The sequence below is a fragment of the Coccidioides posadasii genome, chromosome 1 (assembly GCF_018416015.2).
Source record: "Coccidioides posadasii str. Silveira chromosome 1, complete sequence".
NCBI classification, from domain to species: domain Eukaryota; kingdom Fungi; phylum Ascomycota; class Eurotiomycetes; order Onygenales; family Onygenaceae; genus Coccidioides; species Coccidioides posadasii.
Window position 1 is genome coordinate 7,570,620 of NC_089407.1, and position 24,823 is coordinate 7,595,442.

Consider the following 24,823-nt stretch of genomic DNA (forward strand, 5'->3'; position numbering starts at 1 on the left):
TCTGAATAAAGGTCCCATATATTCATACAAAATAGGCCGATTCACCATGTTCCCCCAAAGGATTTTTGCAGTTGCAAAAATCTAAATGCACAAAAAGATGCAAAATATTGGGTAACTCAATGGTCAAGAACCAGGTTATGCAGAAGTCTAGCAGCGGATTTTACTGCAATCATATTGCTAGATGTAAAGAACTCCTCGCACGCCTCAGTGACCTTGTAAGTCGTCTTTCGTCGCCGAATTCGCTTGCATCCGTTTCTGTCTTGTTCTCAGAAACGTCCGGCGTCGGACTGGTTGCATGGCTGACACCACGGCCTCGGCGCTGAACACGCGCTTCATCTTCCGTCCTCAAGAACCGGTGGATAGTGCGATGATCCATCACACGCTCCTCAGTATCATTCCGACCTTCCCTGTCGGTTTTAGGCCAACGATAGCCATATAGCTTGGAATGTCGTTCGCATCGTGGACATTCTTTCCGAGTGAGATAGGCGTCTCCTTGGACAAACCAAGCATTACACGTCTGGCAATCCACCCAGCGGTCATACCGCTGTGCAAGGAGCTTTGGAGTTTTCGTATAATCGCCCGGCGTTCGCGCTTTTGGGGCTTCATGTTCAATAGTGGGGATAATGCTACTTTTTCGTTTCCTCTTCTTCTTCTTAACAGGCTCTCGCTTGACAGCTGTCATTTCACGGTCATTGATTTCCCACGATGCCGAGAGGTCTGATAAGTCCGATTCGTCATTATCTCGGATAACGTCTTGAACGTGTAAACCATGATCTCCCGAAATGGTCTTGCTGGCGGTTTCAGATGAGGCCCTGGGTTGCTGCTCCACTGTAGGTTCAGTTTTTACCGGCACATTTGAATCGCTGACCGACGTGGCTGACGTTGACCTCGTGGAAGTAGGTGCCTCGTCATCCGGACATAAACTGCAGGAAGTTTGGTCGCTCGAAGACGAGGCTGAGATGAAATTCGAATGGGGTTTCTGAAAGTGTCGTAGGTCAGATTTACCGGCCAACGAAGCGAAGTGACTTCTCAACGCACGTAAGCCGCCGTTAACCGTGATCAAAGGCTCAGCAATAGGGTCAGGGCTGCTTGGAGGGGAAAGCTCTAGTCGTAGATTTAATATGTTTTCGAACCTAGGCCTTTTTGAAGGCATATCTTCTGACGGGTGTGAAGGAGATTCGGGAGGGCTTTTTCTCTTCTCGGAGCCTGAGGAACTTTTCTCCTGGTGTTCTGTTGTTGATTCTGGTGTGGAGGCACGACTATCGTGTTCCGGCGGGCCACCTGGGGACCATCCATTGCTCAGGGAAAGTTCGCAAGTATGGCAGAGGCATTCGCAATTATCTACCCCGAAGTAATTTTCCCCGTATGACACCGTAATCTCTTCGCCGATGGATATGTCCCTAATGGCCACGATTTCCATGCCTTCTGAGCCCTTTGTAACCAGCCGGGCGTTGGGATTGCAGTCATGATTCGAGAATCTCGCTGGTCCAAGGAAAAGCGATGGTGTCTTTTTCCTACTTGACATGACAATACTGAAATCTCGCCTTGTCAAGTCGAGGGTCTTTTCCTCCTCAGGGGTAATTGCGACGAGGGTCCCCGAAAGATGCTTAATAGTGTCACCCGTGCGTATAAATTTCCTGGCTGACAGCGCAGCCTCATGGGTAGTGATGGTGTAGCGGTTCGTAGTCGTGACTTCGAAAGGGCAGTCGGGGAGGTAAATTGCAATATATTTTCGAAGGTGGCGACGGAACCATTCCTTCTCCTTGTCAGATTTGAGCTTCTCAACATATTTTCTGAGGCCCGAGAGATTCAGCAATGATTTTTCCGCCTTTATCACGTCTTTGGCGACGATAACGTCGTGGAGCAATATCGAGGTGACATCGTCCTCCACAACGCCCCGAACGGCAAAGTATTTGGGTCGGTTCTTACGAATCTTGGTCCAGAAAAACGCCTACATAATCAGCTGTCAGAGCGAATTACTGTGTTACGGGGCAAGAGTCTCACGCGATCGACCAACGCGTCGGTGACAATGTCATCGTAAGCCGCAAGCTGAGCAAGGGTCAACTTTCCTTTCTGCTTTGGCGGTGGAGTAGGTGCCATTAGGGTAGAAAGAATGCAAAGAGTGCCAATGAATATCTATCCATGAATTGAGCATGTAAATGGCAACTATAGTTCTATAGAGGCTCAAAAAAACATATGGAAAGGAGGTCTGGGAAGGCAAGCTAAAGCGGGAAGAAACACCATGCGCCGAACACAAATAGAGGATGTTACAGATCAAGGAAGACGATTAAGCTCCAGAAGAGCTCAATCATTGTAGAGGGCGCACGCATGCGAACAAGCAGCGGTGTTGTCCTCATCCAATAACCCAAGAATGGTGCGCTCTGCTCCTGTACCTCGACGGCGCGAAAAAGGGCGCTGCTCGACACGGAGACGGGAAGCGCTTTTGAGTTTGGCGTAACATTATGTCAGCAGCCAGCCACGGAACACGGCGAATGTAATTGTCCGTGTTCGATCCTCCAATTGACGCTCTTCGCAAAGCTCCGAATTTGACGACGGCGAGCTGCAAACACGAGGTTTATCCGCAGTGCATGATGCTATCAAGATGAGTATACAGATCAAGGCAAGTAACGTGTGCTTCCAATGCTATGTTTTGGTGGTTCCCATACTCACATGCCCTTTACAGACGCTATTAAACTGTATCGACAATTCCGGCGCCGCCGTTGTCGAGTGCGCCGCCGTCCTGAAGAAGAAAGGAGCAGCGACAATCGGTTAGTCCTACATCTGATCGACTGGAATACCCACCGAATACCTAACCTCTTCCTTGCGATAGGTGACCGGATCATCGTCGTAGTGCAAAAGCAGCGTAACTTTGGATCGGAGGCTAGCGGTGCCAGCACAGCCATCGCAAACAAAGTCCGTCGCGGAGATGTCAGACACGCCGTTGTTGTGAGAGCAAGGCAAAATATACAAAGACCGGATGGTAGTTGCATCAAGTTTGATGACAATGCATGCGTCCTTATCAACAAGTCCGGGGACCCGATCGGGACGAGATTGAACGGTGAGCTGGTCTCTTCCACATGCCGATTACACTTCACAACGCTGCTAACACAATGACATAGGAGTTGTTGGAGCGGAACTACGGAACAAAAAATGGTCGAAAATATTATCTTTGGCACCAATGCATGTGTAAAATACCGCGGCGCACATTTATGGGATATTAGATTTATGGGATATTAGAATTCTTTTCAATGTATTTTTAGTCCGGGGAATGTAGCATCGTCATGACCATTTATACCCATCCATTTCAAAACCAAAACTCCTATCCAAAACGCCAATATATGTCGATCGAAAAAGAAAAGTCCGTCGTGTCGCTTTGAGCGTCATCGATAAAATCATCATGTGAACACCTTTCCGCATGCACAGCAAACGTAGTACAATTTCTATGCACCAAGAGATCGTATTAGATGACCTGACACGTAGACCATAACTGTTTGGGGCTATCAAAGGTATCTCACCATTCCTGTCTCCGCTGACCGTTGTTGTGACTGAAAGAACACCGCCTCGTTCTCTCCGCAGCTTGGGCAAAGTCTATTTGACCTCGGCAGCTATCGAAAAGGCGTAATCATTAGCAACAGTGCCCTTTTATAGTGATAGGGGCATGTTTGAAGTGGGATAATCATCATCATCATCATTCTTCTTCTTCTTCTTCTCCGTCCTCTTCTTGGTCAAAAAGCAGGAAAGTCTGGTTGAGGAGGCTTATGTGATAGGTGGAGCTGGCAGGTTGTTCGGGCTGCTTATGGGCAATCTGCTCTCCGCAGAGAGTGCAGAAAGGGATACCAACCGTAGGATCAGATCCAACATCCTGAGTCACACCGGCTGTGTCGCCTACTTGGCTGTTGAGTTTGTTCTGGTAAACGCAGTGAGAGGTGGCGGGTTCGCCGACATGGCAAGTGCGGCAGGAAAACATCAATGTATTCGTGGCACGATCTTCTTTGGGGTAAAGAAGGTTGGAGCTAAGAGGATAAAAAGTCAGTGGATGGCGCGCGACCATATAGCGAGGGACGACTTTCTTACCATTCGCGACAGAAGCGGAAATGAATCTGGTCGATGCCCTGAGACTGGTCTCCACCAGTGGTAGACGAGGGAGAAGCGGACATTTTGGCTGGTGGGGGGTTCCGATGCGAAGATGCAGTGGAGGGGGCTATAGGAGGCTAGGGGATGTCAAAAGAGAAATCAAACTGTGCTCTGTACTAATAGGACTCTGAAGCGATCCTGGAGACTGAAGGCGTGGGAGACTGGAAGCGTGATGGATTGCTTGGGGAGAAAAAGCCGCTTGGCTGGATGCGGACAAGCGCGGTGCACGGTCCCCTCAGCCCTACCTGCTCGCCTTTGGAGCAGCCAACGTTCACTGACGGTCACCTGTCCATCTTCAGGAGCACAAGCACCCTGCCGTTCGCCCTAGAGAAGAGATAGAGATAGCAGTGAATGAGATAGGGAGCACAGCAGAGATACCTTTTCACGCAGCTGAGGATAATAGAAGCCGGCCACTACATAAATAGTTGCTGAACATTCCTTCTCTCAATTGCTGGCCAACAATTGCCTACCGTTTGTCGACAGTAGAAACCATGGTGAGTTCCTGATGATTTACCTGCGGGAGTCCGCTCCCTAGGTCGATCAAAAGGACTGTATTGGTGACTGTTCATAGGCAGAGTCGGGGCTTCCTCCAGGATGGGAAGTTCGTCATTCCAATTCGAAGAAGTTGCCCTACTACTTCAACCCACATACTAAGGAATCGCGCTGGGAGCCCCCTGCTGATACCGACACGGAGAAGCTGAAGGTGTACATGGCCACGTATCACAGTGGCCCGCCAGATCGCTACACAGGCTCCAGCCAAAAAGAGGGCCAAATCAGGGCAAGCCATCTGCTCATTAAGCACCGAGACAGCCGCAGGCCGACCAGCTGGAGAGAGGCGAACATCACGCGTTCCAAGGAGGAGGCGATTGAAATTCTCAATGGCCATTTGCAGCGCATTATGTCTGGAGAGGCGACCCTCGGGAACATTGCGATGACTGAATCGGATTGCAGCAGCGCACGGAAGAAGGGAGACCTGTCAGTGACGCATTGTCCTTCTGCCGTAAGATATGCTTACCATGACACAGTGGATTCTTTGGCCGTGGAGTTATGCAAAAGGAATTCGAAGATGCGTCATTTGCTCTCAAACCGGGGCAGATCAGTGGAATTGTGGAAACACAGTCTGGAGTCCATCTTATTGAAAGGTATGTATATCAAGGATTTGTTGATGCACAATAGAGTCCAACTGACCTGGAACAATAAGGATTGAATGAATCAATGAGTCTACTTCACATGTATCTAGGATGCTATACCAATTCAGAACATTGTTTGGTCCTCATATGCCCCTAGTGTCCGATGTCTTTCGGCCTATTCCAAATCAAGTGTTTTCAAAACGTTATGCTAGCATCAAAATCGTCGCAGAAACCAACCCCCTCTATTTATTGTGTTTTTTCTCCTGTTTCATGCTGTTGCTTTATCTCTATATCCCACAAAACAAAAATTGAAATATCTGTTGTTAGGCATAATCCTGGTTTACTCTTCAATCTGTGGTCTTAATATCCCCCCTTAGGACACCATAGACCTACTCCGAAGAGGGATTTGGCCATGGCTGAAGAAGAGAACCACAGCTTCCCTGTAAGTTATTCCTCTCACCCTCCGTCGTGCCATGTTTATGGTCTTCGACTCAATTTTCCTCAGATGGCTGGAGTCGCGAACAGCCCAAGCGGCAACCAGATGCACCCAGGAAATAGTGGAGAGCTGTCTGCGTCTCTTGTTTCGGGTGGAAATGTGATGTCTCCGGGGCCTCAGATCGGTGATAATATGCAACGGGATGACTTACCCATTCCAGATCTCGGCACTGAAACTTTTTTGAATATGAGCGACCAAGAGTTTCTCGCTATGTTCGAGAGCTTCAATAATACCGGGTACCAAGCAAATCCGAACCCCATTGCGGAGCTTCCAGCTGCCAATATCGATCCTCCCTCCCAGCCAAATATTGGGTTTATACCTCAAGCCCCCACTCCCGCCCAGGGCAATCCGAATGAAATGCCGGGCCAACATACAAGCGTTCCACTTACTGGGAACTTTATCCGAGCAAACGCCCCATTGGGCCCGGCACAGACAGGTATTCCACCACACACAAGCATCCAAGCCATTGATGCGCAAGCCAAAGCTATGGTCAACACCATGGCGTACATTCGGGTCCACAGTTTGACTGGATGGGACTTTCTACGCCAGCAGCACAACCGATCACTGCGGTTCTATGCGGGATGCCTCAAGAAACCTGCTCAAGAAGGGAAAAGAGACTGGGAACGCTACCTGGAGGAGATGCGGCTGACGTATAACATGTTGAGAGACTACCAGATGCAAGCGTATAAATCGATCTGTGGATCGTTGAAAATCTGGCTCCGTTATTACTCTACCATCCTCCAGACTGACACCCTTGAAGGTTGCACCAAAGAGTTTCGCGATTATGCAGAGCTCCAACAGCAAATTGTCGAATATCGCTTCCCTGAATGGCATGATCATCCGGCGCTGGACTTCTTGCGCAGAGACGCTCAGAGACATGCCGCGTAGTCTTTGATTCGTGAGAAGGTGGCGGTAAGTTCCTCGCGTTTTGCTACTTCCCATGATTCTTTCGAATGCTAAGTTAATGGTAAGGTAGGATCCTAAGCATACTATTAAAAACGCAAGGATCCCGCCGAGTGAGCTGGTATCGGATACAACCTGGATTTCCTTTCTTGGGAGTATGAACGGGCGGAAGGTATTCTGCGGTTTTTTCATAATAAAAGTCCTCTTTTAGTTTTAGTTCTTGAATCCAATGTCGACTCATATTCCTTTAGCTCCGTTGTGATTCCATGGGATGTTGCCGCGAACTAGCATGCTGCAGGTGTTTTCCTGCAGAATGGTTTCTGCTCTGTCCCTTCTCGAGGTTATTAGCACATCACTTTCTAGTGAGCTACAAAACAAGGCTAGGCCCTGTTACCAAAGCGGGTTTTCCTCGTGATTCTCCAAGTACTATCATTGTTTACCTCTACTTGTTTGTATTTGTATTGAAACACGTTCTACATTTCAGGACGCAGTAAATCCTGACGATTGTCGCACGTCGACAACGTGCTCCTTTGGCTCTTGCTTTCCTCCTGTAAAGCAAAAGCGAGAGAAAGGGCAGACTTTCCCTCAAACCTTTCTCCTTCCCTTGCATACATCCTCATTTCCAAGCGCCAACAAAAATGCATCACAATCAAGTATACACTGCGCCCTTGGGTTCGACCTCAGCACCTGTCGTCAGCGGATCCTCCCTCCCCCAGCACCTTTCGTTCGTCATACCCCTCGAGATCCGCTGTGCCTTCAGTCAAGCTTATCACGCTGCGGAAAAGGCCCACGACCAGTTCAGAAAACTCCACAAAAACATCAAGAACCGTTTATATCTGCTCTGTCCTACGGATAACGCCATCCACTTTCAAGAACACTGTTCCGCAATCAACCGTTTACAGGCCTGGGGGAGAGATGGTATCGAGTACTCACGCAGGTTTGAGATCGGACAAACCCTCGCTCCCGCAGCTAAGATTCCTTCTTTTACCTTGAAGTTCCACGTCGAAGAGAGCGCTTACAGGGCGTATCAGGAGCGTCACCAGACCACAAGAGACGCTTTCTTCAGGGGTGCGTTGGCGTATTGGAAGGAGTGCAAACGTCACTGCGAGCTGCTGCTGCATCGTTCCACGATATCTGTAATGGATAAAGAGATGTGCTGGGACTGGTGGCGGAAGTTCCTCGCAGAAGTCACGAAGTGGGAGGCGAGGGTGGATGATTTGGTCGTGCCCGACTGGCCTATCGTGCTGGAGGAGTTGACGTCGTTGGTGGAGGAACGGGCCGATTTGGAGGACGAGTTTCTCTGAGCGGACAAAAATCTGAACGTCTCAAAGTTCGTCTAGAAAAGGAGAAAATGGCTGGAGTTGGGCGCGTGCAACCCCTGGTCTTTGGCTTTTTGCGGTAATTTTGGAGTTTATTACAACATTGGGATCTTGAAAACAATACTTGGAAGAAAAGCCGTTAGAAATAGGCTGGAATTTGGCAACAGTGGACTATTCCAGGTGACGGAATAATGAAATTAGGAGAGAAATAATGGAAGGCTTTCAAAGTTTGTCCACGGTGATGTTGGATTGAAAATAAGTGGTGGAATACCAGGCCAAAGCAAAATTTTTCCTATGTTCAATTAATACAGATGCAGTAGTGTTTCAGTAAGAACAGATTCTGAGTGTCATCACAGAACATATAGGCAGGGAATCTCAGCCCTATTCACTTAAAGCTGGCCCATGGTGTCTTGACATTATACTTGCCATGAAGGCGGCCATTCTGTAATCCATGACACCAACGCACGCAATCAGAGGGTATACGGATGCGGGACAGGCTCTGTGCAAGGTCGAAATGGCGCGCATATGCAACTGACCAATCAAAGGAATAAGTAGGTGGTTATGTCGGTAAAGAGGACAAACTTGAAATTCTAGGACACAGAAGACTCAGGGCTCGGGCATGCTGGTGCTCAACCGTTCCAGTCGTGATGTTATAGCGTCAATGACAGCAGCTCTAGATTGTATCACCCTATTAGTCACAATAAATGACAGGAGCAGCTGGGGCAACATACTCTCTTTCAACCATATTCATCGCATCTGCAACTTTCGCCTTCTGTAGTCGTGGCGGAACATGCAATGGACTTGAACGCGCGTCGATACGGGCGGGGGTAGCTTCATTGGAATTATCGGAACGCCGTTTCGATTCAGATACAAGTTCCTTAGCCAAAGATTTCGCCTATAACCAACACTGTCAGTAAAAGGGCCGGAATAATATTATCAACATAGCGGCTTCATACGGTTTTGAGTCTTTCAAGCAATTCGGTTCTTTCATCGCCATCAGCTCCTCCGATTGATTCTGTTAATGTATCAACCTCTCGAATCCAACCCTTTTCTTTATCACTTATTGGCCGACCGCCAGCCCTCATGAGTTTGCTCCGAAGAGAGTTATATCGCAAGATTAACTCTTTTTGCTTGGACTGAACGGCGGCCATCCTCGAATCAAGAGCTTCTTCGCGGCCAGCTATGTCAAGTCGTTGGACTCGCCGAACAGTTCCCCGAGAGACATCATTTATTCTTTCTGCAATATCCACCAGCTGGCACAATTGATCGCGCATCTCCCCTTGCAATCGCTCGCATCTTCGGAAAAGATCTGAAGCGGCTTTTTCGAGAGCGTGAGTATATGCACTGAGGATCCTATGAGCACTGGTTATGACATCGAGAGTTGATGGCGACAAGCGAATGGGATCTTTCAAGGCATGTCTGCGACCATGGGGTACATGATCGTTGATAAACATCTCTAACGGGTTGATAGAGTAAAGAACCGAAGGGACTTGGTACGGCGCACGTTGAGGAATACCCATGTAAGCCTGATGAATGTTGGTATCCGGTTCAACGGGGATGAGATCTTGGGCGCTTTCCAAATCTCCGGTTGCTGCCGATTCCAGAACCAAAGCAGAAACCTGAGACGGGGCATAGGTGAGCAGCATATAACCTAAATCGAAATCGTACATCACCGAGCTGTTCGTGAGGTGCTCAGGACTGTCATCTCTAGACTCTGGAAGTTGAATAAGCTGTTCTCGTTCAGCAATGACACCGTCACAGATAATATTGATGCGGAAGGATGATCCGGTTGTATCTTCGGATTGTAACTCTGGCTCAATTCGCTGCGCCCAAGAGGACAGGGAGATAAACGTAACGCTGTTGGCGGTAGTCACAAAGAAATTATACCTTGATACGGCATCTCCTGTGAATGTAGGCCAAGAGTTGGCCTGATAATACTTTTCTCTTACAGTCTCTAAGGACTCAAGCAGCAAGAGCTCTGAAGCTTCCGACACGGGCATCGTGAAGGTTCCCTGGCTCTTTCTCGGGAGCCATTGCCCCTCAATTCCATCCATTTCAAGAGCTATATGAACCATGCCCTTTTCTGTCGCGAGGCAAATAATGGTCCCTGATATTCCCTCTTGTTTATTCTCACCAAGGAGATCTCCATCTTCACCTGCTAAAAGGTCCTCGGTTTCCGACTTAGCAGCGATCACAAAGATATCCGTTATATCAAGATCATCCGGCTCCTCCTCGATGCTGAACTGAAATGGGCCTTGAAGCCTTGGTATAGGGCTGGGTTTTGTTGGCCGAGATCGGATTTCCGAAAATCCGGAGTCATCTGCTAGTGATATCGGGTCTTGACTGTCGATATCTTGGAGCCATGTATACTGCTGTTCAACAGCTTTCCGTTCATCATCATCCTTAGACATATCCTCTTGTGCAGCTGCCAATTTATGGACTATTGATGCAGTGAAGCATGGAATAGCCAGCGACGGAGAGCGCCACTTCGACGGTAGAAGAGGGCAAAGCGCATAGACGTCGCCCTGTCTCATTGATATCCACAGTGTCATTGGCGCCCACGCATTTTCGTCATCGTACCCGTGACCACCAAAACATGCTGATGCGGCTTCCATGTCAAATACGTCGGCAGAAAATCCTTTGTTCTGACCAAACCCTGAGGGTGCGAAATCTTCTTCGGAAGACGTCCCATCAACTAGCTTTTTCAAATCGATAGCAAGAGCAGGGCGATCAAAGGACCAGTGGTCTCTCCGGTCAACCTCCCAAACGCGGACGGCGGAGTCTGCAGTGACTGTAATGATACATCCTCCATAGCTATCATACACTCCCAAAGGGTGCCAAAGTGCGCAAATGACTGGGGATTCAGGGATGACGTGCGTGGCAGGGCCAAGCTGGTATGTCCTCAGCCGTAGAGGAGAGAAATCCGGGCCTGACAGGTGAGACGAGTCTGGCAAAATGGCAATATGGATGGTATGGGACGTAAGGATGGCGAGGAAAGCTCCATTCGGTGAAATGACGAGTTGTCGTATTTGTCCATATATCGGCGCAGTAAGAACCTAGGGAAGTTAGGGATAATTATTAACACTCCAGAACAAGCCTAACACACCCTGTAGTGCGACGAGCTGTCTGCGAAACTCGTCCCGTCATCGCCCGTGTCTGTCACAGCTCCCTTTCCATTTAAGCCGCCATTTTTAGGGATTCTTATAGAACCAGAGAACGAACTTCCTCCATCCGTAGATCCAAAGCCTGTCTCTTTTCTCTTTTGCCTCACTCTTTCCTGCCACTGGTCTTTTAGCAGGGAAAGATTTGCCCATCGAATCTGATTATCCACCACGGCGAATACTTCAGTGCCCCTCCGCGCTAAGATTTTGATCGGTCCAAAGTACGACTCGGTATCTCTCTCGGCATACTTGTTCGAATTCGAGCTCGAGAAGAATGTAGCGCCTGGGGAGGGCCTGGACAGCCAGGCAGGCGCGTAGTCTACTACTCGCGGCATCGTGAGGCGGCTTAGAAAATTGCGAAAGGATTGTCAGTGTCGGTATTTCGTCCAAAGCGAAAAGAATTGTAGTTAATTCAGGTTCGCTGATATCAAGATCATGACAATAAGAAAATATGGCTCTGCCGTTTCATGTTGTTAATCCCCCGTTCGGAGCTTGAAGTTGGTTGCTTTTTCTGCGGAGCACGTCGTAACTGCTCAAGCTTGGGTTGAGGCCACACGCGCCAAGCCAAGAGCTCTCACGAACGAACTCAACACCAGCTTTGACTTACGCAGAGACAAACATCCAAATGTTGCCCCCTCAATCGTCATTGGCGATGGAGCAAAGAAAGATGAGGACGACTGTCGAGAGGCTGGATAAACCCAGCACGTATTATTTGGGAAAGGCAAGTATTTCAATGCGACCCTATACGTTCTCGCGCCAACTGCTAACTTGCCGCCGGATAGAATAAGAGACGAAAACTGGGTCAAGGTCGGGAGGAGCCAGATGAGAAGATTGAAGCCGAAGATCCTTTAAAGGATGCCACTACTCTTTACGTTGGGAATTTGTGCGTATACATGATAAGCGTTTACACTGAAAGGAGAAGCCTGACCTCCTATTCTTGTAGATCCTTTTACACCACTGAAGAACAAATTCACGAACTTTTCGCCAAGTAAGATCAGACCTGCGACTTCAAAAGTGATGAAAGATGTACTGATGCCTGGTGAGCAGATGCGGCGAGATCAAGCGACTAGTGATGGGCCTTGACCGATTCGCAAAAACTCCATGCGGCTTCTGCTTTGTTGAATATTACACGCATCAGGATGCCCTCGACTGCATGAAATACATTGGAGGCACAAAGTTGGATGAAAGAATAATCAGGACTGATTTGGACCCTGGATTTCAGGAAGGAAGACAATATGGGTATGCCCTTTCGACCAGAGACCTGGAAGATCATTGCGCTTACAGTTTCAAACAGTCGGGGTAAGTCTGGCGGCCAAGTGAGAGACGAATACAGAGATGAATACGACCCTGGCCGCGGGGGATACGGTCGTGCAATCGCAGAAGAGAGACGCCGGGAGGAAGAACAATATGGAAGAGGCAGGTAGGCTGTGTGGGTTTCCAGGGTTACTGGCGCAAAAACGGCGTAAAGACACAAACAAATACGGGTTACAATTCATAATTCAACCAAATTCTATCTGATGTCCAAACACAGTGTACAGGAGAAGAAAAAAAAAAAAAAAATTCTATATCCGTTTAAAGATTCTATCGACGAACCGGTGTTAGGTTTGAGCCTTCATAATGCGAGTCTGTTCCACAGCATTCTTCACTTGCCGAAGCCACCACATATGGATTCGCGGATCTTCTGTCAACTCGGGGTGAAAACTTGTACCAAACACGTTTCCCTGCCTAACAGCCACGATATCGCCAGCGTCCGAGTCAGTCGTGACATCCACGCCGCGGTCCGCCAATCTGGCCGCTCTTCCAGGGAGTTTTGCAAGCACATCCACATGGTCGCTCATAGCTCCCTGCGCTACAAGACTCTCTGGATGGGGCGACGGCGCAATTACTGTCCCGTCCTTTCTCTGCTTTTCAGCTTGTATAGAGTCGCCGCAGGTAAGGATCTTCTCCACCACTGGTGCTCGAATAAATACGCCCTGGAACGGTTGCGGCAGCTCGATATCATCCAGAGAAGACAGGAAGGGCAAATCAAGGCTAGCCTGGAAACTCTCCGTTTGACGACCGAAATGGTTTCTGTTCACACGTACATCGAGTCCTCCGATAAGTTCCTGGCCTCCTTGCTTCGTTCTATTTGCCGACTCAGCCAAAAGGATCAACCCAGCACAGGTTCCCCACGTTGGCTTTCGGCGAATTCTGCCAACGGCCTATTAGTTTCAATTGAAGAGACTGGATGTTACGATTTGTTCTTCCCACGTACTTAACAAATTCCCGCAGCGGTTCTAGCAGGTTTGACCGCGCAGCTACCAGTGCAATGGCAGTGCTCTCGCCACCAGGGATAATCAGGGCATCGCAGCTCTCGAGCTGCGACGGAGTTCGAACTTCAACAAAATTCCATGATTGAGGTACACTTGCTGCCAATCTCTTCGCGGCTTCCTGGAGCAACTTCAGATGTTCAATGAAAGCGCCTTGAAGGGCGAGAACCCCAACTGTAATAGTCATTGCATGATCCCCTTGGTGTGTGAGTCGACGGTGTGCTCGGCGCTTTCTCGACGCGGGACTTGGAAGATGCTGCGCCAATAACCGCTGTCGGATTTATGTCGGGCCGTAAAATTAGATTTCTATCACGTGGTAGCTAGTTAGGTCCAAAGGCGGGGCTTAAATTTAAGGTTATCTATCAACCGATAAGATGCTGTCAACCAACCGACCGGTGATAGCGGATGCGTTTTCGTTTCGCAGTCGAGGGCGCGTGGCCGCGAGAACAGGAATGGCATCCTCTGCGGAGGAAACCAAAGAGCCATGCTTGTCCCGTGGGCTGACACGATGGTACATGGACATGCGGGGTCTCTCAGCCAGCACGTCGTCTCTTCCACTACTCTTCACTCTCCAGCCGGATGACCAGGAGGCGGTGAAGAGGTTCTATCATCTGGCGGATAGGCACATGTCCCTTGCATCATACCTGCTTAAATATCTCTTCATTCACCGCACATGTCACGTCCCGTGGAGTAGGATAGTTATCAGTCGAACTCCTGCACCCCACAAAAGACCATGTTATATCCCATTAGCTCCCGCGGATGGCAATGAGAACAAGCTACCAATTCTCAATGTGGAATTCAATGTTAGCCATCAGGCTTCGCTTGTAGCATTGGCCGGCTATATTATCCCCGGAGGCTCTCCAACCAGTGCTGCCTCCGCTACGAATACACAATCCATACCATCGCCCACTGAAACGCCTGCCACACCACAAGTCGGCGTCGATATAACGTGTACAGACGAACGCGCCAGGCGTGGCAAAAGTTCAATCCCAACAACTGAAGTAGATCTATGCTCCTTCATAGACATCTACGCTGAAGTCTTCTCCCCCCGAGAAATAGAGATCATGAAATCTAACCCGACTTCGCAACATTCACAAGCTGCTGTGCCTCTTAGCCTTGAGGGATCGATTCAATACCGTCTGCGCCGCTTCTACACTTACTGGGCACTGAAAGAAGCATACATAAAAATGACTGGCGAAGCACTGCTCGCACCATGGCTGCGGCAATTAGAGTTCGTCAACGTCAATCCGCCGGAGCCGGCGATGGACGGGGAACGGCCGGTATGGGGCTCACCTCGGACGGATGTGCAAGTGTTGATGTATGGGCAAAAAGTGGAAAATGTGAGGATCGAGACCGTTTCTTTTGGGAAAGAGTATGTGGTTGCGACGGCGACCAGAGGGCCGGAACTTGGCACTGGTCTCGCCACATGGGGTGATTTTAGGTCTATTGATATTGACACCGACGTTGCTCTGTGTGCTTTGGGTAAATGCCAATGCCCCAAATGAACGGGGTTTCGGGTTATAGTGGATGGGTGGATTGTATGAAGTTTTGAGATTGATATCACTCAATCTACATCTATCTGTGAAGTACATACAAATACATATTACCCGGCATCTGCAGGTTATCTCCAAATTATGTAGCTATGCGTATGCATGCAACCTTCAAGCCGAGATTAAGAACGGGTCCAAGTCCTGATAAAACTTTGGACTGACGTTCACGAGATAGGTGGTGCTCTAAATTTAGAACCATAAAGGGGATATGAAAACATATAATGGTATTAAACACAGGTGTTGGGAAGGGGAGAAGAGAGAGCAAAAAAAAAAAAAAAAAAAAAAAAAAAAAAAAAAAAAAAAACCAAAGCGCCGATGCCATGCGAAAGTCGTCTATTATATTCACGTCACTTGTCTTCAGCTCTCCATTTTGGTATCAAGCGAGTCGTCGAGTCGTCCACGTCGTGTCCTTTCTATAGTGTAGAAGCAGGGGGTCGAGGTAACTGGCCGTGGCGCGTTGCCCCGTGCGGGTCGGATAGAACACCGCCGTGTTCGATTAAAAGGTAAACTTCTATAGCAGATATCGAATATTTATATTTCGACGGCGCTGGACTGGCCGGCGTGCGGCTGGGCGGGTTTGAATGCTGTTCCGTTCGCTAGTGCCTCCCTTGACTTGTGCATTTCCATAAGAGTCTCGAGCATAGATTCTCTAGTTTTCACTGCGAGGTCGTCGACATCAGCGGCAGTCAGGCTTTTGGTGCTAATGGGCGGGAGCACTAGTTCGATCATGTTAGTTCGGCAAATCTAGTGCAGTCTTGGAGACGAATGCACCGACCTTTGATCTTGATGTCACCAGCATCAAACCTCAGCTTCTTGATATTCAACACATGCGAGTAATTCTCCACTACAATCGGCACGATATCGACGCCTGCCTGCACCGCCAAATGGAAAGCTCCCTTTTTAAACGGCAACAAGCACGGTTCCGACGAATAACTCCTCGTTCCCTCCGGAAAGATGAACACGCTCTGCCTCTGCTTCCGCATCTGCTCCGCCGCACCGTCAAACGCCTTCAGCGCCGTCTGCCGATTCGCACGATCGATAAACACCGTTCCGGAGAGCGCCATGAACCATCCTAAGAGGGGCACGTTCCTCAGGGACTTCTTCGCCGTCACGCTGCAGTAAGGAGGAAACACGGCGCCGAGCATCAACACATCCAACTCCGTCTGGTGGTTCCCGATAAACACAGCAGGCCGCGTAGACAGATGCTGCTTTCCTTCCACAATGTCAAAGTACGTCCCTGTGGTCAACCACATCACCCATTTGAAACTGCGGGCCACGGCCCACTGCGAAACCTGGCCATAGCCGGCTACCCTGAGGACTATCGATGCGAAGACTCCGTATGTTGCGCAGAGGAGTAAGGAGGCGTACGCGGCGAGGCAGCGAGCGAAGAAGCCGGCCCGTGGGGCCTTGATGGAGAGGCCGAAGAGGCCGACGGTGAGAGCGACGTAGGACGTCAGTCCGGAGACGACATATGAAAGAATGGACATCCTTTTCTCTTTTTCTTTTTTTTTTTTTTTTAGAAAAATTTTTTTTTAGCTGCGATCGGAGTGAACCAATCGCCAGGAGAGAGACTCGAGGCTGGGAAAGGGGAAAAACTACTCCGTTGAGTGGCTAGAATGGGGGCGGGGAGCGAGGTTTGGGGGTTCCCGAAAAAAAAAATTTTGGGGTGAATTTTCCTCCCCAAGCCGTGGCGGGCCAAATGTTGAGAGACGACGTCGGAACAGCTCATGAAGCGATTAGGCAAAAATATGATTCTGTCCCCTTCCTACATTCTCTCATGGCATGATACCTTTGTTGGCGAATATAATTCTACGCCCGTCCAACTTCGAGGATAATATATTTGTTAATTGTAGCCTGCTTGCAATCTCGCCCTGCAGCCCATCTGACCTCTCCAGGACTCATGATCAGTCCAAAGACGACCACCTCGGCACATGGGCATTTTCCCCGAAGCTTGCAAAACAGGATCTAAACCATCACCGAGTATTTCTTGCAGACCACCTGCATGGTGACTTTGAGATTTACCCCGGCTCAATTAATGATAAGTGGGTATAGTCAAGTGATAGATACAGCGCATTCTTTTAGGATCCAGGGCACCCAAAGCCCCAGCGCCTCGGGAGCAAAGGTCGAGGAAGCACCGGGTCAAAATGATGAAATAAAATACTATAGAAGGGTCACGACACTCATGAAAAGAGAAAACGCTGCAGAAACTAGCTCTCACCAGAAGCTGTCGAAAAAAAGTTCAACGCCTGTCCCCAAGGGCTCCAACCACATGCTCATGCTCAATGTCACCTTATTTCCAACGCCAATGCATAGACAAATAAAATGGCTGTTTGCACAATCGAGCCCCGTGATAGCCGTCGGCCACGATCGCCATCGGAAGCAAGTCGCCGGATTTGTGTAAAGGAAAGAAACGGAGGGGATGGGGGGGGCAACGACGGTATCGAACGGACTAGATTGGGTTGTAGGAATGAGCCCTAGCTCATATCATCATCGAAATCATCGGGGCTATCCAACGACTCCATGGCATCTTTGATAAACTGGGCGGCCTAAAGCCAACGGTTAGTTTCAAAGTCTTCTTCATAGACACTTCAACGCTTCTGGATACCTTTGGATCCAAGTTCAAGGCAGTTGTGAAATGCTTAATCGCATTGCTTTTATCATGCATCATTTTGTAGAACTTGCCGAGAAGATAATGGACATTAGGCTCATCGGGTGCAATATCCTTCAAGATTTTTAATTCTGCGTGAGCGTGTTTGACTTCATGAAGTTTCAACAGAGTCCGAGCCTTGCGCAACCGTGGAACAACCGCCTGTGGTGACAGAGTGCAGCCTCGAGCATACTGCAGCAACGCGCCCTTCTGGTTTCCCATCCGTTCCAACACTAGGCCAATACAGCAGATTAGCACGACATTAGTTGGATTGATGTTCGACGCCGTTCGATAATGCTGCTCTGCAAACTTGAATTTGCCCATCTTTTCATAGACCTTGCCCAATCCATACCAGGCATTATAATGCCTGTTATCAGCGCCAATCGCATGCCGATAAGCATCCATCGCTTTGTCATGCTCTTCATTGGAAAGATACTCATGTCCTTGCAAAGTAAAGGCGTACGCAAACCGTGGGTCAACCTGCGTGGCACGCTGAAAACACTTCAGGGCTTGGTCGTGGTCACCTTCCAGAGAAAACGAATTTCCTATCGCGCACCATGCCTGTGGCGATAGCCGATCAACTTCCATGAGCTCATGCGCGAGGTATGCTAGTTCAACGGCATTTTTGAGATGCCAGAGGACCGTTGAATAGACCTCCATATCCTCCAAACTGTGTGGTGCAATGGTCCGAACTCGAATGAAGTATTTCTCCGCTTCGCCGTATTGCGCTTGCTCATAATATGCACGTCCAAGTTGTGACAGGACCCACGGCGTTTCTCTCTGGCTTTGAGGTAAGGAACTAAAAATTTGGATAGCTTCCTGGCATCGATAATTCGACAACATGTTGAAACCAGTAGCAAGCTTCGAGAATAGTTCTAGAATCCAGCCTATAGCCTCAATCTCTTTTGATTTGTCGGGAGGCGAAGCCTTACTCTGATTACCATGGGCGCTTTCCTTCCTGTCGATATCCATAGGCTCTGTGACCGCTTTACGGCTACCGCTAGCAACTCTCGTCGTAGCTGAACCGGAAGCACTTCGAGTTTTTACACCGGTAGACTTGACCTTTTTAATATCGCGGCCTTCCTTTGTTCCGAGACCACTCGCCGAAGCAGAAATCTTACTTGCACTTGGGCGAATTTGGTTGAATAATCGGACACTCCTTCGCTGCGGGGCCCCGGGCTCGGTTAATTGCGTAGATGAACTCGGTGCGATGTGTCCAGATACTGTTCTCTTACGCTCGGAAACGAGGGGTACCGGGGCTTCTCGAGTAGAAACCCCTTCTTCGGCTTCAGCACAAGAGCGAGTTTTCATTCTCGAGACAGTGGATTTCATCTTGGGAGGTGGATCAAGGTCGAGGCCCAGGACCTGCATGGACCGCTGCTTCCGTGCCGGCGCAAGTGGCGGTTCCCCAAAAGATTCAGATCCCATTCCCCCACCCCCATTGGCTCGGAAGTCGTCAGAATCGCTTTGAGCAATAGGGGTTTCCATGCCTTCGGTGCCTGGGATGACATTCATGGAGTTTCCGTTCAACTTTTCCCACAGCGCAGAGCTTCCGGTTGTTTCCGCCCGAGGATTGAGAGAAATAAACGGATCAACGTTGTTATTCGAATGCGGCTGTACCTGCAGCGGACCAGTTGCTGGTAAACCTTTATCAAAAGACGCAAGATTCTCAGCTAATGGAGAAGCCGTTAAAACGGCTATCATCTCCGGCGTCATTTTATAAATATTGGGAATTCGAACGCTTGCTCCTGCCGGAAAGAATCATTAACACGATCCTTAACGATATGGTCAGGGAGCCATCTCACCTGCTTCACAGAGGCCAAGAAAAGCGTCCCAAAGAAAAGGATTTAATTTCAGGGCTTCGACGTAGCAATCTACAGCCTTATGTATATCTTTGTGAGCTTTCCACAGCCGTCCCTGGAGACACTGAACCGCGGCGGCGTCGGGTAGATGCTGGCGACGACTTTCACTGTGTTTATCTAGTCGCGATGATAGTCAGCATTGGCTATACAAATACAGAGTTCTTCCACGAAATTCTTTCTAAAAAGGAAAACGACTTTATGTGCGACCCACTCCAGTTATTCCTTAAAATCCAGTGTGGCCTGCTCCGCTCCAAAGCTGTGATTCCTTCGATATACTTTCCAAGGTCAAGGCATGCTTGGGCGTATACGTATGAGCATCCAAGATGTGTACCTCTGGAGCCAGAATTCCTGCTGACTTCCCACGCTGCTTTTGACTGGCCGGCTAGAAGGTGACAAAGGGATAGTAAGTAGGCTGCTTCCGAAGATCTCGGTTCGAATGCATGCAGGCGGCCAGCGACAAAAAGGGCGTTTCGAATAAGGTTGTTGTCAAGGTGATAGTAGACCAATTGCCGTAGCTGGTTGGAGATATGGGGCGCTGAAGGGGGCATGGTTGCAAGTCGGAGGAGAGGGCGGTGTCTAGGAGGCACGGCGATATCTAGGTAGATGGAAGGTCTGCAGGAGAGAGTAGATAGCCGTAAGAAGGTGCTAGGGATGATAGCGAGGAGCCGTGAGAGGCGAGGAGGGCGCCGGATGCTTCAGCGTTAAAGCGCAGTCCACAGTTGAGGGGGTTGTTGAATGGGACCGTGCACGGGACGGGCTGCTCATGGAAAAAAAGGGGAAGTCCCAGAACACTGCAGATCAGATCGAAAACGAAACTGATAACTAGATCTTGAAGGTTGTGGGTACCTGTCAGATCTGTCACGGAAGTTATCGCGCGGTCGTCACCTGGCAGCTGACCAGACTCGGTGGTGGCAGGACATGACGAGGAAAATAATTGGTTGAACAATGAGCAATGACCGCAGGTGCTCAAGCGGAAGTGAATGGAACTGATGAAAGGTATCTCAGTGAGATCTGAATACTGTGGATAATGCTTGGGTCAAGAGAGCGGACAAGACAGCCTTGAGCGAGATGGCGAGAGAGAGAGAGAGAGAGAGCAGGCAAGCAGAATGTTTTGGTTTGGTGGTTGTGGTGTGGCTGGTGCCTATGGGGCTTGGTCGTGGAGGGCAACTAAGTCCTTGACCAGCAACTCGAGTCTGTCCTCTCTCTATATCCATCTCCCCTTTGCGTGCGTGTCTCTATGTTTATCTCTCTCTGTGCATGTCTTGTCTCTCTGTCCGTGTGCCTATCCATGTGTCTGTTTCTGTCTCCCCCCGGGAGTGCTGAAAGTTTACTACACTTCAACTAGGTGCGCTCCACAGAGCATTTCGGTGATACGTCCTGGTCCTTTGGGGACTTCTTATGGGAATGCTTTCAAGAGGGATACACAGCGAAGCCTGATGGTCAATCGCCGCTGAATGAATGCCAGCCCTTTACGGCTGAGAAGAAAGCCATCTATGCTTTCGTCTTTTGGCATTTGGCCCTTTGTCCGTCACCATTTCCACAGCATACATACGTAGAGACACGAATGGACTCAGACGGATGCGGGCATTCTCTTTGAATGCGCCAATAACATGGCCGCCATCCTCAGAACAACATGGTTGGCTGGTGCGGAGCCTCCGGAATGGCTGCTCGCTGCCAGTTGGCCGCGCCACGGTTCGTCTTCCCCTCAAGCTTTCGCAGTACCAGCTCCTACATGCGTTTTTGCCAGTGGAGCTTCAGTATACGTACAGTATAACGGTTGCTACGAGCATGATACACCTACTTGGTTTTCAAGAAACTCAACAGGGCGACCAGTCCAGCTATTGCTAATGAGCTCGTTCCGGTAATCCGGTTATATCCCGTGACGACGATGTTTGCGGACGACTGCAAAAAACTTAATTAGGAAGTTAACTAGGCGAGTCATCAACCCCGGAGGTGAGGTTATGAGCTTCCGGACTCCCGGGAATTGTTCCCCCGTACGTGGTTTCCATTGAGTTTGCCCACTTCTGAAGATCCTCCGCACATTCTCCGGCATCCTACGCGATTTCTGTCAAGCTTCGAGCATTATACCTTCCTATGAACCCGACATACTTTTCAACCAGGCTTCCTTGATTCTCGACGACAATGGAAGTATCCTACCACGAATCCAACATCTATATCATTCGCTGCATACAGGAGTCCACCCAGTCCCAGTGAATCCATAATTGTTAGTACTTGCTAAAGCAAACCTCAGCATACCAGCCATATACAACTTGTCCCTGTCAGCGCTGCTAGCAGCCCGAAACGGGTTGATGACTTCCTCCAGGCTTTAGGTTACGCACAGCACTAAAATAAGCTTAAGTTGTTTTAGAGTTTGCTCTCAGTGGTACTACTGTCTACATAATATCTCCCAACTCCACTCGCGAATCTCCGTCTCTTCTTTCTTTCTTGCAGCTTCTGGTTACGTGGATAGAGTTGTCTCTCTCATAGCCTCTATACACTGCGATACGATACAGAATAACCCCTATGAAACTAACGATCTCACCATGGATGACTGTATTCTTTGCGGTGATTACTTCAATGACTTCAGACGACACCTCGACAAAACATGGTTGGATGAATTTCGTGCAGGTCAGTGAACCGAAGATGCTTTCCCTTGCCATGAAACCAGCCAACTCCCTACAGTCTACTGTGTCGACGAAGAGTGTCGAATTTCCGGAATTGGCCGTGACCACGGCTATCTTCAAGGCAAAGTGCTCGTCCCTTTGGACGAAACCACAAGATGGACTGACCGCGGCGTGCTCTTCATCCGCGTCTCTATGATGAGGCGACCCTGTCGAAATGTGGATCGTGCCCGGGGCTTTATTTTTCATGATTCCTGCTGGCGGCTCCTTAAAGAAGTTTACAATCAGGACCCGATCCCACTGAGGCGACTTCTGGAAGTTTGTAAGTCAGTGCCCGTTGATGACCACAATCGTTTACTGTGGTCCCATGAATACGGCAGAAGGGAGTATAATTACCAAATATTGGATCAAGTGCCTTGTGATCCATACAACGTACCAGACGTTCAGCACATACTCAGCAAACCTCTACACCTCCCTCGGTTTCAACCTAGCAGGAAAGCGAAATGTGCCAGGAAAGAACATGGAAGAAAAGCAGATAATCCTACGAGTACAATGCCAGACCTGTCAAATGACTCACATGAGAAAAATTACTTCAAGAAACTACCGTTTGAGATACTAGAAGAAATAGCCTCTTACCTGGAAGTAGCGGATTTTCTTCGTCTCCGTTCTGTTTCCAAAGCTTTCTGCTCGATATTCTCCAGTCGCAGGTTTTGGAAGATCAGATTTTGGAACGAGCGTGGATTCATATTTGAGGCCCTTGACAGTACTATCCAACGTCGCCTTAACTGGCAAAGCTTATATTGGCATACCAACGGCTCAAAGCTCTCGCTAGCCCTATCCAACAGGAAAAGGGTTTGGACGCTAAACCAGATGCTGCAAGAGAAGTTGGATTTGAGATGGATCGATGACCCAAAGCTGCGCCACGATGATCCAGGTGATGTGAACTGGGAGTGGAGAGAAGTGCATGGGGAGATGATCGAGGAGAGCTTTCGAGAATTCTCCAACGGTTGTCGCCGCTTTCACAGGCGATGGGCTACTCTGCCTCCCAAGGTTACAAAAATCGGTGTCTCAACTATTCATGATGGGAGGGAAAGCTATGTTACGGGCATGCAAGTTATATCAGAGGGAAGCCAACCTCTTCAAATCGGTTACATGAACCCCATATCAGCAAGGCAGGTCTTCGCAGAGATCACCTCTCTCGAAGGCTTTACTGTAGCTGTCGGACCTGGGGGAATCCAAGCAGTACAAATGATCATGGGTAACGACTGCCAATCTGGTTGGTTAGGGAGGCCTGATGAAGAGGCAGCAGTCACTCGCCGGCTGGCAGCCGGTGAGCCAATATCTGCTCTTGCTATGGGGTTCGACGTAAGGAAATTGCTACTATTTAGTGCTCGCAAGTCTCATTACTTACTTTCGTTCTAGGGATACAAAATGGTTAGCCTAGCAGTTGGTAAAAATACACTAATGCCAAACACACGGCCCTTTAGCAACGACTTACGGGAAACTGCGTTGTGGCACCGCAGGATTCCCGGCCCAAATCATCATCTGAGCTATGAGTCGTTTGTGGGGCGAGATCCAACTTTTGGTTATTCTCCCCTACACGTCGCTTTGTTTGGTGGGCCTGGGGGTTGTTATCTTCGCTCGTTGTTTGGGATTTCGCTGTCTTACGCCGACCACGGTATAATGGGTATCGACTTTTTACATCGTGATGGACATATTCCTTACGAATGTTGGCGACTTGGCTATCACACCTTCGGATTGCAAAGGGGCTTTTATATTGATGGACGGAATGGGGAGCTTATTGAGAGCGTGGACATCGACACATTCCATTATCCTGACGAGGCAGCACACGGCATCTCCAGGCATGGAGTGGTGAAATCTCTTAGAGCAAGTTTCTTTTCTTCTTCGAAACCACCCCCCCCCCCCCCCCCCCCCCTCTTTCTCCCTTTTTTTTTTTTTTTAACCTTCCTGGGTTTACTTCTAAAATCTTTTGCAGATCTACACAAACCGTGGTAGGTCATATAACTTTTCCCGTCGGCCGCGTTTTGGTCCTGGTACGAAAAAGCCGCGGGCGATATCTCGTGTGCAGAAGGTAAGAGCAGCACCAGGAGCCGTAATTACGGGATTTTACGCCGCCCATGTAAGATCATGAACCAAATAAGCCCTCCTCACCTTCTCCATATAACTATTTAGGCTAAGGATATGACAGGGTCTACCCGGATTCTCTGGGGACGCAGTCCTACATAACCTGGGGGTTATATCAGAGAGAATCTCAGGAAGATGATACATTTTCTTAAGGCATCAATGGAAATATCTGATGATAGTTAAGGTGCCAGGATGTGTTAGATACTGATGTCTCTCACTGCCCTGATAGTAAACAATGATGCATAGATGTACTACCTCTAATCCTCAGATCTTTATTCACATATATTTGCCCATTGTGGGGTGGGGACTGGTCAGGACCTTGGGGAGGTGATGTCTCAACCTGGGGAGGACGACTTCATATTCTCCGTTACCTAGATCCGCCCACGGTCAGTTCAGCCTTGTTCCGAAGACTGTAATCGATAGATGTACGCTCGGGTGTAAGCCTCGTGGCTCATTCTTCGAACCGATATATTGCTGAGCCAAACTCGGTTAACTAATGTCGTGTGAATCCCGCAGGAAAGTCACACTACTTGTTCAAGAGCCAGC

General features: G+C 49.1%; 13 protein-coding genes across 13 annotated transcripts; 7 read left to right on the forward strand and 6 right to left on the reverse strand.

Annotated features, from left to right (window-relative positions):
• Nucleotides 1-169: 169 nt before the first annotated feature.
• On the reverse strand, nt 170-2,100 carry SET9 (Histone-lysine N-methyltransferase set9; the record flags this gene model as incomplete). The annotated part of the gene is made up of 2 exons (XM_003066196.2): nt 170-1,951; nt 2,005-2,100. The coding sequence occupies 2 exons, from the start codon at nt 2,098-2,100 to the stop codon at nt 170-172; spliced, it is 1,878 nt and encodes a 625-aa protein (XP_003066242.2).
• A 502-nt stretch (nt 2,101-2,602) lies between these two features.
• Nucleotides 2,603-3,192, forward strand: D8B26_002281 (uncharacterized protein; the record flags this gene model as incomplete). The annotated part of the gene is made up of 4 exons (XM_066123783.1): nt 2,603-2,629; nt 2,684-2,768; nt 2,831-3,058; nt 3,120-3,192. 4 exons carry the CDS (start codon nt 2,603-2,605, stop codon nt 3,188-3,190), a joined length of 411 nt encoding a protein of 136 aa, XP_065979858.1. The 3' UTR covers nt 3,191-3,192.
• Nucleotides 3,193-3,367: 175 nt separating this feature from the next.
• D8B26_002282 (uncharacterized protein) lies at nt 3,368-4,253 on the reverse strand. The gene is made up of 4 exons (XM_003066198.2): nt 4,075-4,253; nt 3,842-4,013; nt 3,516-3,605; nt 3,368-3,440 (listed from the first exon to the last, which is right to left on the reverse strand). The coding sequence occupies exons 1-4, from the start codon at nt 4,155-4,157 to the stop codon at nt 3,396-3,398; spliced, it is 390 nt and encodes a 129-aa protein (XP_003066244.1). The 5' UTR covers nt 4,158-4,253; the 3' UTR covers nt 3,368-3,395.
• Nucleotides 4,254-4,429: 176 nt separating this feature from the next.
• SSP1 (protein kinase ssp1) lies at nt 4,430-5,406 on the forward strand. The gene is made up of 4 exons (XM_003066199.2): nt 4,430-4,628; nt 4,706-5,109; nt 5,160-5,276; nt 5,336-5,406. Exons 1-4 carry the CDS (start codon nt 4,626-4,628, stop codon nt 5,343-5,345), a joined length of 534 nt encoding a protein of 177 aa, XP_003066245.1. The 5' UTR covers nt 4,430-4,625; the 3' UTR covers nt 5,346-5,406.
• Nucleotides 5,407-5,676: 270 nt separating this feature from the next.
• On the forward strand, nt 5,677-6,648 carry D8B26_002284 (uncharacterized protein; the record flags this gene model as incomplete). The annotated part of the gene is made up of 2 exons (XM_003066200.2): nt 5,677-5,706; nt 5,770-6,648. 2 exons carry the CDS (start codon nt 5,677-5,679, stop codon nt 6,646-6,648), a joined length of 909 nt encoding a protein of 302 aa, XP_003066246.2.
• Nucleotides 6,649-7,301: 653 nt separating this feature from the next.
• On the forward strand, nt 7,302-7,967 carry D8B26_002285 (uncharacterized protein; the record flags this gene model as incomplete). The annotated part of the gene is made up of 1 exon (XM_066123784.1): nt 7,302-7,967. The coding sequence occupies one exon, from the start codon at nt 7,302-7,304 to the stop codon at nt 7,965-7,967; it is 666 nt and encodes a 221-aa protein (XP_065979859.1).
• Nucleotides 7,968-8,183: 216 nt separating this feature from the next.
• Nucleotides 8,184-11,478, reverse strand: D8B26_002286 (uncharacterized protein; the record flags this gene model as incomplete). The annotated part of the gene is made up of 4 exons (XM_003066201.2): nt 8,184-8,655; nt 8,714-8,877; nt 8,939-11,038; nt 11,089-11,478. 4 exons carry the CDS (start codon nt 11,476-11,478, stop codon nt 8,589-8,591), a joined length of 2,721 nt encoding a protein of 906 aa, XP_003066247.2. The 3' UTR covers nt 8,184-8,588.
• A 290-nt stretch (nt 11,479-11,768) lies between these two features.
• CBC2 (nuclear cap binding complex subunit) lies at nt 11,769-12,567 on the forward strand (the record flags this gene model as incomplete). Its single annotated transcript, XM_003066202.2, has 5 exons — nt 11,769-11,864; nt 11,926-12,026; nt 12,087-12,131; nt 12,191-12,382; nt 12,438-12,567. 5 exons carry the CDS (start codon nt 11,769-11,771, stop codon nt 12,565-12,567), a joined length of 564 nt encoding a protein of 187 aa, XP_003066248.1.
• A 119-nt stretch (nt 12,568-12,686) lies between these two features.
• On the reverse strand, nt 12,687-13,678 carry D8B26_002288 (uncharacterized protein). The gene is made up of 2 exons (XM_003066203.2): nt 13,398-13,678; nt 12,687-13,333 (listed from the first exon to the last, which is right to left on the reverse strand). The coding sequence occupies exons 1-2, from the start codon at nt 13,637-13,639 to the stop codon at nt 12,742-12,744; spliced, it is 834 nt and encodes a 277-aa protein (XP_003066249.2). The 5' UTR covers nt 13,640-13,678; the 3' UTR covers nt 12,687-12,741.
• Nucleotides 13,679-13,826: 148 nt separating this feature from the next.
• On the forward strand, nt 13,827-15,155 carry D8B26_002289 (uncharacterized protein; the record flags this gene model as incomplete). The annotated part of the gene is made up of 1 exon (XM_003066204.2): nt 13,827-15,155. One exon carries the CDS (start codon nt 13,827-13,829, stop codon nt 14,955-14,957), a length of 1,131 nt encoding a protein of 376 aa, XP_003066250.1. The 3' UTR covers nt 14,958-15,155.
• Nucleotides 13,846-16,518, reverse strand: SLC1 (1-acylglycerol-3-phosphate O-acyltransferase). Its single transcript, XM_003066205.2, has 2 exons — nt 15,778-16,518; nt 13,846-15,718 (listed from the first exon to the last, which is right to left on the reverse strand). The coding sequence occupies exons 1-2, from the start codon at nt 16,487-16,489 to the stop codon at nt 15,534-15,536; spliced, it is 897 nt and encodes a 298-aa protein (XP_003066251.1). The 5' UTR covers nt 16,490-16,518; the 3' UTR covers nt 13,846-15,533.
• A 958-nt stretch (nt 16,519-17,476) lies between these two features.
• On the reverse strand, nt 17,477-20,561 carry CDC27 (anaphase-promoting complex subunit cdc27; the record flags this gene model as incomplete). The annotated part of the gene is made up of 4 exons (XM_003066206.2): nt 19,723-20,561; nt 19,455-19,628; nt 17,608-19,397; nt 17,477-17,548 (listed from the first exon to the last, which is right to left on the reverse strand). Exons 1-4 carry the CDS (start codon nt 20,057-20,059, stop codon nt 17,477-17,479), a joined length of 2,373 nt encoding a protein of 790 aa, XP_003066252.2. The 5' UTR covers nt 20,060-20,561.
• Nucleotides 20,562-21,791: 1,230 nt separating this feature from the next.
• On the forward strand, nt 21,792-24,526 carry D8B26_002292 (uncharacterized protein). Its single transcript, XM_003066207.2, has 3 exons — nt 21,792-22,139; nt 22,194-23,497; nt 23,555-24,526. Exons 1-3 carry the CDS (start codon nt 22,055-22,057, stop codon nt 24,146-24,148), a joined length of 1,983 nt encoding a protein of 660 aa, XP_003066253.2. The 5' UTR covers nt 21,792-22,054; the 3' UTR covers nt 24,149-24,526.
• The last annotated feature ends 297 nt before the right edge of the window (nt 24,527-24,823 follow it).

What these genes read in the sequence shown, in the direction of transcription:
- D8B26_002282 (XM_003066198.2), bottom strand. Translation starts at nt 4,157, where the DNA reads ATGTCCGCTTCTCCCTCGTCTACCACTGGTGGAGACCAGTCTCAGGGC. An exon ending in ATGTTGGATCTGATCCTACG is followed by an intron (nt 3,606 to 3,841) that starts GTTGGTATCCCT and finishes CCTTTTCGATAG; the next exon opens with CTGCCGAGGTCAAATAGACT. An exon ending in GGTCAGCGGAGACAGGAATG is followed by an intron (nt 3,441 to 3,515) that starts GTGAGATACCTT and finishes CTTGGTGCATAG; the next exon opens with AAATTGTACTACGTTTGCTG.
- SSP1 (XM_003066199.2), top strand. An exon ending in GCACGGAAGAAGGGAGACCT is followed by an intron (nt 5,110 to 5,159) that starts GTCAGTGACGCA and finishes ACCATGACACAG; the next exon opens with TGGATTCTTTGGCCGTGGAG.
- D8B26_002288 (XM_003066203.2), bottom strand. Translation starts at nt 13,639, where the DNA reads ATGACTATTACAGTTGGGGTTCTCGCCCTTCAAGGCGCTTTCATTGAA. An exon ending in CCGCTGCGGGAATTTGTTAA is followed by an intron (nt 13,334 to 13,397) that starts GTACGTGGGAAG and finishes GGCCGTTGGCAG; the next exon opens with AATTCGCCGAAAGCCAACGT.
- SLC1 (XM_003066205.2), bottom strand. Translation starts at nt 16,489, where the DNA reads ATGTCCATTCTTTCATATGTCGTCTCCGGACTGACGTCCTACGTCGCT. An exon ending in TGGTGACATCAAGATCAAAG is followed by an intron (nt 15,719 to 15,777) that starts GTCGGTGCATTC and finishes TGATCGAACTAG; the next exon opens with TGCTCCCGCCCATTAGCACC.
- D8B26_002292 (XM_003066207.2), top strand. Translation starts at nt 22,055, where the DNA reads ATGGATGACTGTATTCTTTGCGGTGATTACTTCAATGACTTCAGACGA. An exon ending in GTTGGATGAATTTCGTGCAG is followed by an intron (nt 22,140 to 22,193) that starts GTCAGTGAACCG and finishes AACTCCCTACAG; the next exon opens with TCTACTGTGTCGACGAAGAG. An exon ending in CTCTTGCTATGGGGTTCGAC is followed by an intron (nt 23,498 to 23,554) that starts GTAAGGAAATTG and finishes CTTTCGTTCTAG; the next exon opens with GGATACAAAATGGTTAGCCT.